The sequence below is a fragment of the Ovis canadensis genome, chromosome 8 (genome assembly GCF_042477335.2).
Source record: "Ovis canadensis isolate MfBH-ARS-UI-01 breed Bighorn chromosome 8, ARS-UI_OviCan_v2, whole genome shotgun sequence".
Classification (NCBI taxonomy): domain Eukaryota; kingdom Metazoa; phylum Chordata; class Mammalia; order Artiodactyla; family Bovidae; genus Ovis; species Ovis canadensis.
Window position 1 is genome coordinate 67,266,630 of NC_091252.1, and position 13,576 is coordinate 67,280,205.

At 38.6% G+C, this 13,576-nt stretch overlaps 1 protein-coding gene across 24 annotated transcripts in view; it reads right to left on the bottom strand.

The window, feature by feature from the left end:
- The window catches only part of EPB41L2 (erythrocyte membrane protein band 4.1 like 2), a 210,822-nt gene that overhangs the window by 73,767 nt on the left and 123,479 nt on the right, over positions 1-13,576 (bottom strand). For all 24 annotated transcript variants that reach the window (XM_069598420.1, XM_069598428.1, XM_069598426.1 and 21 more), the window contains exon 4: positions 7,886-7,990. In XM_069598420.1, the coding sequence (XP_069454521.1) occupies positions 7,886-7,990 (105 nt within the window). The remainder of the gene's footprint in view (positions 1-7,885; positions 7,991-13,576) is intronic.

Genomic DNA, 13,576 nt, shown 5'->3' on the forward strand with positions numbered 1-13,576 from the left:
TTTCACATATTTTTAACAAATTTTCCACAATAAAGTTTATATGAGTTCTCTGCAGACATTAAAAAGTTCTAACATTAATAACGATAGATTTTTATAGTCAAGAGTGAAAAGAAAGGCTTCCAACCACAAGAGACACAGCACTACACTAAAACAAAGATTAGACTTTCCTCTCCTTGGAAAGTGTTCATACAAATAACCACAGCTTTACCTCCCCTTCTCGTTATAATATGTTACAATGATAAGTGACCGAAACATCTATAAACACAGATAATATTCAGCATAAAAAAAGTAGTTTAAATTCCTATATCCTGTAGCATCTCATTGTTAAAACTGCATGAGCTGAGTTAGTGCAACAGTCATAAGCTTCTGTGGGGGGGGGGGGGGGGGACATGATACAAATTTATATTGGGAAAAATAAAGATTCTCTTGCCCAGATATCTTAAGAACTGGATTTGAGCTATATAAGCAAGCAGGAATAAAAAAATTATACAACACAAAAGTTACATAGGAAAATCAGATAATATATGAAATAATTAAATATTGGCAGTGCCAATTACATGTGTGCATTCATTTTCTGCAAAGTATTTCAGAAAGGACACCCCACTGTCTATTCTCCCACTGTTCTATAGTTAAGGTCTAGATAACCAAGCGTGTGCCTAATTTTGTGGGCATTTTCATCCCACATTTTGGAAGAGAAACTATAGAGTTAAAAATATGAGATTGAGTTCTTCGTTTAACAGCTTTTCTTGTCCATTAGAACCCTATGGAGAACCCCTCCAAACTTAACCTGAACTTAATCCTGCTTTAATGACCTTAGTTTCTCTTTGATTTCAGCCAAGCCTTTTCATGGCTGAACACTCAGTCTTGTCACCACACAAGAGTTCTCCACCTCATTAGAAGTCATCATTCCATTCTCAGATGCAATCGTTTCTTCTCCTAAGTCTTCTCCGCATTTAATCTCACCACACCTGCCCTTCAGCTTACAGCTTTCATCCCTTGGTCCCAGCCATTTTCTCCCAGCCTATCAGCCCATTCCAGCTTCATGGATTTTCAGTTTATGTTCCTTCCAGTGATCTTATGAATCAATCAGCTTGATTACCTATGCTTCAGGATCTCTAGCTTTCTCAACCTTTTGCCCTCTTACCATAACCACTGTGAACATAATGCCCCATTTCTCCACTACTATGCCCAGGCTGCAGAGAGCAATTAGAGAAGTACAGTGTACTCTGCTGCCATCACAATTTCATGATCTCAGCTAGACACTTAAAAGCAAGCAATCCATATCTCTTTTAAATCATCTGCTTGTCTACTCTCACTACCATAACCTCAACTGAGGCTCCTTTTGTGCTTTGGGTGAACAGTCCTGCTCACACTCTCTCAGATCTTTGTCAAGGCAAAACTGGTTTTCTCATATCACTGCATCAGCTTATCAATGCCATCATTTCTCTGAGCATAAAGGAGATCTCCCAAGCCTTGATAAATAAATATACAGCCTACATAGCCCTACATAACCTGACCCCTATCAACACTCGGTCTCCCCTCACTAGCCACAAGAGACATCTTTTCATTTTGCAAGCGGTCAGCTGTTCCTACTCAGGGCCCTATGTGTGTGCTTCCTAAGTCCCTTGGCCCAGCCAAAGCCCACTCAAACTTCAGGTCTCTGCATAAGCATCATTCTCTCCTAGGAAGTCTTCCCTGTTAGTAACCTGAACTCTTCCTATAGAGCAGTAGTCAAAATTTATTAACAGAGTGAAAAAAAAAAAAAGAAAAAACCCAAATTACTCAATCTTCTCATCTTCTCAACTGGGACTAAGTGGGGACATTCGTGAAGGCGGAATTTAGGTCTTAATTATTCACTGCCAGAGTTGCAGATGCATACTAGTTTGCATACTGGTAGTAATGTTTTCTAATGTGGTAAAACAAAAATATCATAAAATTCATCCTCTTAACCAGTGTTTACTGTACAGTTTAGCAGAACTAAGTTTATCACATTGCTGTGCAACAGATTCTAGAACTTTTCATCTTGCAAAACAAACTCTATCCCCATTGAACAACAATTTTCCATTATCCCCTCCCCCTAATCCAGGTAACCACCATTTTACTCTGGTTTTCCATGGGCCTGACTAGGGAATACCTCAGACAAGGGGCTCACACAGAAACTGTCTTTCGTGACTCAACATTTCATGGACTGTCATATCCTCTAGGTTCACCCATGTTACAGGATTAACAAGACTTCCTTCTTTAATGCTCAAAAACACTCCATTCACTATATTCTGAATAAGCCACATTTTGTTCATCTAACTCATCCATCAAGAACATTTGGGCTGCTTCCACCTCTTGGCTATTGTGAGTAGTGATACAATGAACGTGAGTGTACAGACACCTCTTCAAGACCCTACTTTTTGATTCTTTGGGATATATACCCAAAACTGGGATTACTAGATCACTTGGCAATTCTATTTATAATTTTTTGACTACCCCCTATACTATTTCCCTAATAGCTGCACCATATTACTTTTCCATCACCAGTGTACAGGTTTTCTAATTTTCTCACCATCCTTCTTTGCCAACACTTGTTATTTTCTGCCTTTTTTTTTTTAATAGTGGCCATCTTAATGGGTGTGAGATGGCACACGGGGAGTATTTTTAAATATTTGATACTGTCTAGACATACAGAAGCCACACAGTTTCTAGAACAATGGGGAGAAAGACTGATAAATAAGATGTGTGCTAAATGTCTAGATGGATATTTGTGCTAAATGTTTAGATGTCTATTTGGAATCAAGATTACCAGGAGAAATATCAATAACCTCAGATATGCAGATGACACCACCCTTATGGCAGAAACCGAAGAAGAACTGAAGAGCCTCTTGATTAAAGTGAAAGAGGAGAGTGAAAAAGCAGGCTTAAAACTCAACATTCAGAAAACTAAGATCATGGCATCCTGTCCCATCACTTCATGGCAAATAGATGGGGAAATGATGGAAACAGTGACAGACTTTATTATTTTGGGCTCCAAAATCACTGCAAATGGTGACTGCAGCCATGAAATTAAAAGATGTTTGCTCCTTGGAAGGAAAGCTATGACAAACCTAGACAGCTTAAAAAATAAAGACATTACTTTACCAACAAAGGTCCGTCTAGTCAAGACTATGGTTTTTCCAGTAGTCATGTATGGATGTGAGAGTTGGCCTATAAAGAAAGCTGAGCACCGAAGAATTGGTGCTTTTGCACCATGGTGTTGGAGAAGACTCTTGAGAATTCCTTGGAATGCAAGGAGATCCAACCAGTCCATTCTAAAGGAGATCAGTCCTGAATATCCATTGGAAGGACTGAGGCTGAAGCCGAAACTCCAATACTTTGGCCACCTGATGTGAAGAACTGACTCACTGAAAATGACCCTATAGCTGGGAAAGGTTGAAGGCAGGAGGAGAAGGGGACAACAGAGGATGAGTTGGTAATGGACAGGGAAGCCTGACATGCTATAGTCCATGGGATCGCAAAGAGTCAGACACGAGTGAGTGACTGAACTGAACTGAAATGTCTAGATGACAGAACTATCAACTCTCCTTGAGTTGGGGCCAGGAAGAATGATGGTGGAAAACAACCAAGGAAAATCTCATAGAGTAGGGTACCTAAGCTGGATCTTCAGGAGTAATAGACATTCGGATTCAAAAAAAGAAAAATAATGAGAAGGATATTCCAAATACAAGGAATAGTATGTTCAAGCAGATATACTATGGACTGGCAAAGCTTCCCTTATGAGAGAAATATGGTGTGAACTGAATATGAGTTTTTGTGAAAAGTTACTGAGAAATGGAAGACAAAGAAGTGGATCACGGTCACTTGACCAAGAGCTTTGTAAACCACACTAAGAGGGTTAGATTGCATCCATTCAATGGTTTTAAGCAAGGAGTGCCAAGATGGGCTATGCCTTCCTGAAAGTTCGATCTAGCAGTAGGGAGAAGAATGATCACAGAGGTCTGGGACTGGGCAGTTAAACCAGTTAGGAGGCTAATCAAATATTAAAAGCAAGAGATGACAGGGGCCTAAACCAAATCAAGAACACTGGACAAAGAGAACCAGGATGTCAGCAGGTAGAAGACAGAACTTATTGACTGACAAGCAATGAAAAGAGGTATAAAAAGTGGAAGCAATCTATACCACTTTGGGGAATAGATGAAGCTGAAGTTCAGAAGACTAGCTGGCTTTTAGATGAGTGACTGTAGTGTCCAGTAGAGAGTGAAGTATATGAGTCTGAGATACAGGAGAAAGACATGGGTCAGGCACATATATGAAGAGTCAGCAAAATAAAAAAGAGAGACTCCTACTATCTAAATATCTTCATCATGCAAGTCTAGTGTTTCAGAAATACTGTATGTCTTAATATAGCACATCATGTTTCTAAAGAAGTTATTCTACATATTTTACAATATACTGATGGTTTTCCTTCTTAAGAAAGATTAAGTGCTCCTAGCCAAATTTCCATCACTTTCTCTTTTACAGCTTTGAGGGCCAACAAAAGGGCACATAGTTGGAAACATTATCAAGACTATCTTATAATTTAAAGTCTAAAAGAGCACCTAGTTTATTTAGTTGATGAATGTCTAATATGTTATTACTTCTAAGAAAAGTATTCTAAACAGAGTTCTAATAAGAACGCTTACACACTATTCAGTGGGTAGGCATGCAATTTAATTGTCATCGGTTTCAATGTGGAATTAAACCACAAATTAGGTATCAAGGATTTAAAATGTAGCAAGTTGAGAAAATTCAATTTATACATAATCATCACTGTTTGTATCCTGCATTTCATTACCAGGATGTATAAATACAAATAATGAAGGCCTGTGGATAAATAAAACTTACAGTCTATATTCACCTACCAACTGACTGAGATGAATATTAGATGTTGGGAGGTAACTGCAAAGGTCACACCATGACCAAGTGTTCTGGGCATCCTCAGAACCATCACAGTGAGTCTGCCCACAGCCACCATCTAACAGATTCCAAAAGGCTTCCCTTTAGAGCATGATCCTGGACCCAGCCTTTACTCTTCACCCTAAATCAGTATCTTCTCCACCAGAGTTAAGTCCCAATACTCAGAAAGTGAAGTAGAAAAAGAACTTCCTTAACAATGAGGAGAGTGACAGAAACTGAAGGCACGTGTCCTTCCCCAAAATGCACATGCTGAAACCTAATCCCCAATATGACAGTATTTGGAGTTGAGGCCTTTAGGGTGATTAGGTTATGAAGGTGGAGCCCACAAGAGTGCAATTAGCAACATTATAAAAGAGGCTTTGGAGAGCCCTCCTGCTCATCCACCATGTGAGGATACCACAGGAGCTCCATGAGCCAGGAAGGGGCCCTTATCACGTACTGAATCAGTGGGCACCTTGCTTGGCTTCCCAGGCTCCCAAACAATGAGAAATACAAGTCTACTGTTTATAAATCACTCAGCCTACAGCACTTTGTTAGAGAAACTCAAACTGACAAAGACAGAAGGCTAGAAGTTAAGTCTAGTTAATTGACAGAACTGGTGAATAGTTCTTTCTTTAATATGCTTAGGGAACAGGAGAAGCCCTGAAGGTCCCTGGAATTAGCATCAAGCATTAGAGTACTCTGATGGTCCTGCTTAGCGGCATCTCAAGAAAGTCCTGGAGCAGAAACCATCTCAGTACACTCTGGGATCATCAGGCAGATGTTCACAGAGTCCTGGCTGATCAAATCTACTACTTCAGGGGACTTCCCTGTTGGTCCAGTGGCTAAGACTCCCAATGGAGAGCACCTGGGTTGGACCCCTGGTCAGAGAACTAGATCACTCATGCAGCAAATGAGGAGTTCAAATGCAGCAATTAGGGATCCCTAACTGCTACAACAAAGGTCCATCTAGTCAAGGCTGTGGTTTTTCCAGTGGTCATGTAGGGATGTGAGAGTTGGACTGTGAAGACAGCTAAGCACCGAATTGCTGCCTTTAAACTGTGGTGTTGGAGAAGACTCTTGAGAGTTCCTTGGACTGCAAGCAGATCCAACCAGTCCATCCTAAAGGAGATCAGTCTTGGGTCTTCATTGGAAGGACTGCTGCTAAAACTGAAACTCCAGTACTTTGGCCACCTCATGCGAAGTGTTGACTCATTGGAAAAGACTCTGATGCTGGGAGGGATTGGGGGCAGGAGGAGAAGGGGACGACCGAGGATGAGACGGCAGGATGGCATCAGCGACTCGATGGATGTGAGTCTGAGTGAACTCACAGACACGTAAGAATAGGCTTTCCTTTTACCTGGAAGTAGGAGAACTAGGTTGTCATAAATCTCTTCCCTTCCTTGGAAGGTTCCTTCCAACCAGCAAAGACTGACTCTTATCACTGAGAGGAGAAGCCCTCAGCTAAACAGACACCGGCACAAAACTAGCCTGTCTCCCACCTGTTCTCCCACAGGACCCTCATCTTTCCTAAAAGTCACTCATTTTCCATAAGTGCCTTTTCCTACCTCTTTCCTCTGTTAAGATGCCCTAACCACTTCCTGCAGTCACAGTTTTCTGTGAACTCCCACTTACTCACATGAATAAAAGTCATCTTTTGTCATCTTTTGTTAATTTGCACACCTCCGGAAAACAACTTAAGAGGGTATATTAAAACATTTTCCTCTGACTCCACAGGAAAATATGAGAGTACCTGGGGAAAATTTGTATTCTTTTTTTCTCTTGCAGTTTGTACATATAAAAAGCAGGCTATTACGGGTTGTTTAATTCATTTACTAAATCAAACAGCTCAGACAACTGTGCTGAGACTCACAGCTCTAAACAGGTGAGAATAAACCCGTTTATATCATCATCCTGTGATAAAAAGATTCAGAAACAGCACGCTAGAAAAGCAGAAGTGCAACAAAATTACAGACAATAAACTGATCCCAAATCTACCCTGGTACAGCCCAAATCAATTACTCAATCAATCACTCTACCACTTGAGTCAAGCTGGACTCCGCCTTCTGTTTTGCTCCCAATGACCCACACAACAGGGTAAGGAATACCTTCATCCCTGCACAATCACTAATCTATTCGGCAAGGCAAACACTCTCCTGAACCTCCAGACAAGTACAGATGGGTACTCCTGATATTTCTTCCGATATTCCTCCTTCCCTGCTTTTTGGGCTTCCCTGGTCACTCAAACAGTAAAGAATCTGCCTGGAATGTGGGAGACCTGGGTTCAATCTCTGGGTTGGGAAGATCCCCTGGAGAAGGACATGGCAACCCACTCCAGTATCTTGCCTAGAGAATCCCCACGGACACCTGGTGTTTCTTCCAATATGCCTCCTTCCTTGCTTTTTAGGTAAGCTTAACTCCTAGAATACAGATGAATTCAAGAGCTAAAAATTCAAAATAAAAATTTTAAAACCAGTTCTTTCAATTTCTAATAATTCGTGTAGGATAAGCCATTCCATTCTGTTTAAAATAAAAATGGAAAAGCATACACATCCACAACAGCAAAAAGTTACACATGAAAACAAAAGTTTTCAACATTTCCAAATTCCTACAATGAACATTGGGGCTTCCCTCATAGCTCAGTTGGTAAATCATCTGCCTGCAATGCAGGAGACCAGGGTTCAATTCCTGGGTTGGGAAGATCCCCTGGAGAAGGAAGTGGCAACCCACTTCAGTATTCTTGCCTGGAGAATCCCATGGACAGAGGAGCCTGGCGGACTACAGTCCATGGGATCGCAAGAGTCGGACACAACTTAGTGACTAAACCACCACCACAATGAACATAAACTGTCATAATAAAAACATAAAATAAGTTATTTGAAAACTAAATTTTACACCAGTTAAGAGAAACACACAGTATTTTTTTTTAAGACAATATAAACAAACTTAAGATAACTTCACTTACTTTCTGCTCAGGGTTCTCCTGAAACACAAGTCCGAAGTAGTCCTTTTCCAAGAGATTGAGATGCTCACACACTTTGTCAAATAACACTTGCCCCTTCGCACGTTTCTGAGGAAAAAAAAGCATCTTTACTTTTCAAGCACTAAAGGTCCATGAGTGCTATAATCAAGGACATCATATCAGATAAAATTACCTGGCATAAATTAACACGGTATTTATTTTCCGATCCTTTATTAAAACAATACCCAAAAATGATTCATAACTTTTTCATTTTAAATTCCCCACTCCCACACAGAACCTAAATTCCAAAACGAAAGCATGATTAGCCAGATGGTCTAGACTTAACTGCTATTCCGTGTTAATATTTCAAAAACTAAAAAAAGGTAAAATGCTTAAAGAGTTCACTTGTTTTTAAAATAGTACAAAAGTACATCCAAGCTGCCTCCCTCAGTTCCTCAAAGTGGCTTGTGTACACTCTCCCCAGGAAAATCATTAAGCTCCGTGTACCCTAACATGAATCATCCCATCACTACGTAAGTGTGATTTTTATTCCAAAGTATCTGTAGAGTAGAAATTATGTTTTTCAATACAAAGTTACACTTTTTCTGGAGGATAATATGGCGTTCACTCCTTAGAACAAATCTTAAAAATAGAAGAGAATGAAGCTGAGACAGTAAATCAGCTGCCTCCAAGGATTTAATTTACTATCAACAAAGATATAAAAGCCTATGACAGCTTCAAAAGAAAATTTCACTATTTAATCAATGTCAAAACAAAGTGGTGACTCCAATTAAAAGTGGTGACTCCACAGCCCTGGGAACCAAGTGCAGAGTTGGGTCAGACACACACTCCTTCCCCTGCATGGATATAAACAACCCCTGTACTGCAAGTGAGAAAGGAACAAGCCAGAAGATACACATGTTCATCCTCGAGACAAATGCCTCACATTATCGAAATGTCTACTAGTTAGTTCATCCAGAGTATGAAAATGAATGCTTGCCACACAAACATCTTTAAAAATGGAGTAAGATATAAAAGACTTTTCAATTTCCAATTGGGACAACACTGATAAGGGTTTTCAAAAGATAAAGTCTTCACAGAAACTTGATTCAAGTGTGTGTTTCTTTTCTCTGCTTGTGGAAGCAGAGGTAAGAAATCCATGCCTGAAACACTTGTGAAGGAGAATCTGCAACCTTTATTATCAAATTTGTATAGTTAAACACTTCTTTTTTAGGAAAAGAATTACATTAAATAGTAGAGGGAAGAGGGAGAAGAGCCACACAGATTACGTGATTTCAACATTATAAGCAATGTGCTATCCACCTCGCTACAGATCCAAACGATGATAAAGTATACATGAAACAGATAAGCGTTTGTATGTCCACACATTACACAGATATAGTGTAATAAATGAGAGTACTGGGCTCCAGATTCCAAATTCCAAAGTTCTAAATGCCTTTCCACTATTTATAATCTACGTGACTACGGACAAGACACTTAACTATTTGTCTTAATCTGTACATCTACTAAATGATAATGGAATCTACCATACAGGATGTGGTTAAGTGCTAAATGACTTATAACACATGATAAGAGCTTAGAACAGCATGTGGATAGTGAGGGCTTAGTCAATATTGGTTCTTATTAAAAGCTGGAGAGTTTTTAAAACATGAAAAATAACTAATTTCACTTACATGAAATTTAGCATTAAGCTTCTAAATGGAAAGTTTCAGAATTTCATTATCTGCAAGCAATTATTAATCTATATAATTAAGACTCTGAGTTTGGAGGTATTTTAATTGACTTTATAAGGAGAAGGTGACTCATATCATGATAGTTCCTTTCTTAAATGTGCAGTAAAATCCATTATCTCTTCATAAGTGCCTGGAATAGATATGAGATTTGGTTGCAAACAATAGTGAAAAATATTTTAAAAGTAATCAATAATCTAAGATAGAATTCAATTTCTCTGACATTAATTTCAACAATATTGTTCAGTCTCTAGAGAGTAGATTGCCCAGCATAATAGATGCTTGTTGAATCAAATGAAAATACAATAATACAGCATATTCTATGTGACATACTTATTTTAAATGTAGTGACAGCTACCACTCACGCTCACAGTGACTGATCATAGTTGTATTGATAATTCCAGTGACTACTTTGTAATTAGGAAGTGTTCTTATCTAAGATAGCAAAAGGGAGAAAACTGTTACAGCTCTTGCCACATCTGTCTACTTGCTCATCACACACTATGCACTTATAAGGAGGTATAAAATAGGTCACAGAAGATTTCATCTACTATAAACAAGAGATCATCTTATTTAGAAAGACACTGAGAACTCAATGGATGCTTATATAGGCAGTCGGCCTTTAATCAGATATAGTTTCCAAGCAAAGGTGTTACTTCTAGGAAACCTCTGACAGAATGACAACTCCTTTCAAATCAGCTAACTACTGAAGTGGATTAGCCCTAAAAAATCATGGTGAAATGTGACAGCCTCAAAGGAGATTCATGCTATTTTATTTGGTTGGAATGTTATTTGAAATTAGGGTAAAAAGGATAGTTAAGACAACTGACATCTATAAATACTAACACATACCTCAGTTCAAAGAGAAAAACACATTCCAACATTGCCTTACCATCAATTTTTATTAATAAATCATACTTTCTCACTGCTTTCCATTTCAAAAATAGAAACATGCTCTCATGGACAGAATTCCCCTAAAAGATTAAGAGCAAAGTACCCACAAAGCTCACTGCCACAGTCTGGTGCTGGGCAGCACAGGGAGGCATTCACTCGGCGGTTGGAGTCAGACCCAGCCCTTCCCTCATTCAGCTTCTGTAAGCACTTTACTATTACTGGACAAGTCTAACAATGGATGAACCACTTCATCTCCTTAACTGTAAAATGAGATAGCAGCTCTCTCACAGCTCACTGTGAGGGCCAAATAAACCCAGGAAGATAGTGTATATTAAAGTGCCAAACCAAGTGCCTCTCTCAATCACAGTTGAATTGTATTCCCAACGGTCTTTCATTAGCCCACATCCAACAAACACCAAAATATCTTCTACATGCTCAGATTGCTTCTGCACGATTCTCTCCTTCCCTTCTCCAGGAAACAGATATTTTAAATGCTCGATAAGATCTTAATTGCAGACAAGTATTACTTAAGCTTTCATTCAGCATCTCCACCCTCAAGGAACTTAACTGGTTGGGAGGACAAAAAAGCAACCAAGCCAAGAGGCATGTGCTGAAAGATGCATATACAAAAGTGCATGGGAGAAGAGCCAAGAATGGATGAGCAAAAGCGGCTGAGAAATATCATAACCTCACCATGGTTGTGGCATCGGAATGATTCCTAAGGAAATGGAAAATGAATGGTTCTCATAGATAAAATCCCAACAAGTATAATCAGAAAGATTAAAGATACATAAGGAAACCAGCTACTATTATTGAGCATTAGATATGATATCAGTCAGAAATTCAGACAGTAGACAACGGAATTATCAAGTACAGAACACAAAATTAGCATTTTTATATTTAAAGAAATAAATATTTTAAAGGGAAATATCAGGAAAAAATAACAAGGAAAAAATAACTATCAAAAAGCAGAACTTCTGAAAAGAACCAATTAGAACATTTAAAAATAAAACTAGAATAATTAAATTATAATCCAAATGGGCATGGTTTGATACAGTTAAAAGGTGGAAGACAGATCTGAAAAAACTACCCAAAATGAAGCAAAAACAGATAAAGACTATGAAAGAATTTCAGACTTGTAAGCTAGAAGAGGGGATCTATTCTATACATACCTTCCCAGAATTCTAGATGAAGACAATAAAATAAGAAAGAGGCAATAGTAAGAGTAATGGATGATAAACGCTAAAATTCTCAAACTAAGGAAACCCAATGGATCTTTAGTCAGATAAAATAAAACCCATTAACCTACAATCACTTTATTCCATTAATTATTTATACACATTAACATTCAAAAGATTTTGACAAGTATTAAAAAAAAAATAGATACTACAAAGCCATCAAGATACGAGAGGGAGAAACAGGAGCTGGGGAATAAGGCGTAGAGAAAGAAAACTGTAATAGAAAACTCAAGAAGTTACTCTTAAAACACCTAAAACTGATCTGCCTTGGAATCTAATTTAAAAAGGCAAACAAATTAGCTTATTTCTTCTAATCTCATAAAGAAAGCATACCAAATTATCAGAGACATAGTAAATGATACATATTTACTGTACCAAGTTATTACATTTCATAAATATTAATTTATAATCAAACTTGCTTGAGTATGCTCTGACAGCAACACAACCCAGTGACTCACCACTTCTTTTTTGCTTTCATGCTGTTCACAACTCACTCCATAAGTAATAATCCTCATCATTTGGAGAGACTAATCAAGATACACTTCATAATACAAGTACATAAAAATGTTGAGGGTGGGATTCCCTGGGGGTCCAGGAATGGTTAGGAATCCACGCTTCCATTGCAGGGGGCAAGGGTTTGATCCCTGGTCTAGGCAACTAAGATGCCACATGCCACATGTGTAACCAAAAAAAAAAAAAATTGTGTTGGGGGCATGCAAAGTGAGATTGTTCCTTCTCCCCTCCTAGATTCTGGCAAGCACCACCATTCATGTGAATCATCCATCTCAATAGCATGATAGTAAGTGTTGACTCATTGGAAAAGACTCTGATGCTGGGAGGGACTGGGGGCAGGAGGAGAAGGGGACGACCCAGGATGAGATGGTTGGATGGCATCACTGACTCGATGGACGCGAGTCTGAGTGAACTCCGGGAGTTGGTGATGGACAGGGAGGCCTGGCGTGCTGCGATTCATGGGGTCGCAAAGAGTTGGACACGACTGAGCGACTGAACTGAACTGAACTGAAGAGCATCACCACCAGAGCAGAATGGGACATGGATTTGAACACCAGCCCAATCTCTTAACTGCTGTGTAACCTCAGGCATGTCTTGAGTCACCTTATGATGGTGATCAAAAAGTTAAATGTACTAAAGTACTTAATAAAATATTTGGCACATTATGTGAATGCATTAAAAGGCAGCTGAAAGCCCAGAAACTTTTTGAACTATTCTAAAATAATAACTGATTTTAAATATCATTATAAAGAGCTTTCAGTTACTACACTCAATCTCACTTCACAATGAGAAAACTGAGGTTATAGAGAGTTTAACTGATCTAACTTTTTCAGTCGGATTTCCTGAATTTCTTTTAAAGAATCGAATTCTTATTTGCGATGTCCATAAACATTAGTATTAGGCAATTTTCTCATATTATCATTGTTTTTATTTTTCTATAAACAACTTGAATTATGGTTCATGAAGGGACTACAAACACATTCTTCAACCAAGCGGAATACACAGATATTTTGCTTTACAATGTGTATTAAGATACAAGTATATGTGGCTGGTTCATTAGTTGTAGTAACTATGGGCAGGTGCTGCCAGTCCCACATAAAAAGGGCAGTTAACTTGCCAAGGCAAGCTCCAAATTTCTTTTCTATCTTAATTTCCAAATGTTAAATCCCTACCTCTAAGACAAAGCTCCAAATTCTCCTCCCTGAAGCCTATTCCAATCTTCTAATATTTATCTTTCTCCTTTAAGTACTTTATTTCACATCTACGGTACTTACTCTTTAGTCCTACTTCTTTTGATA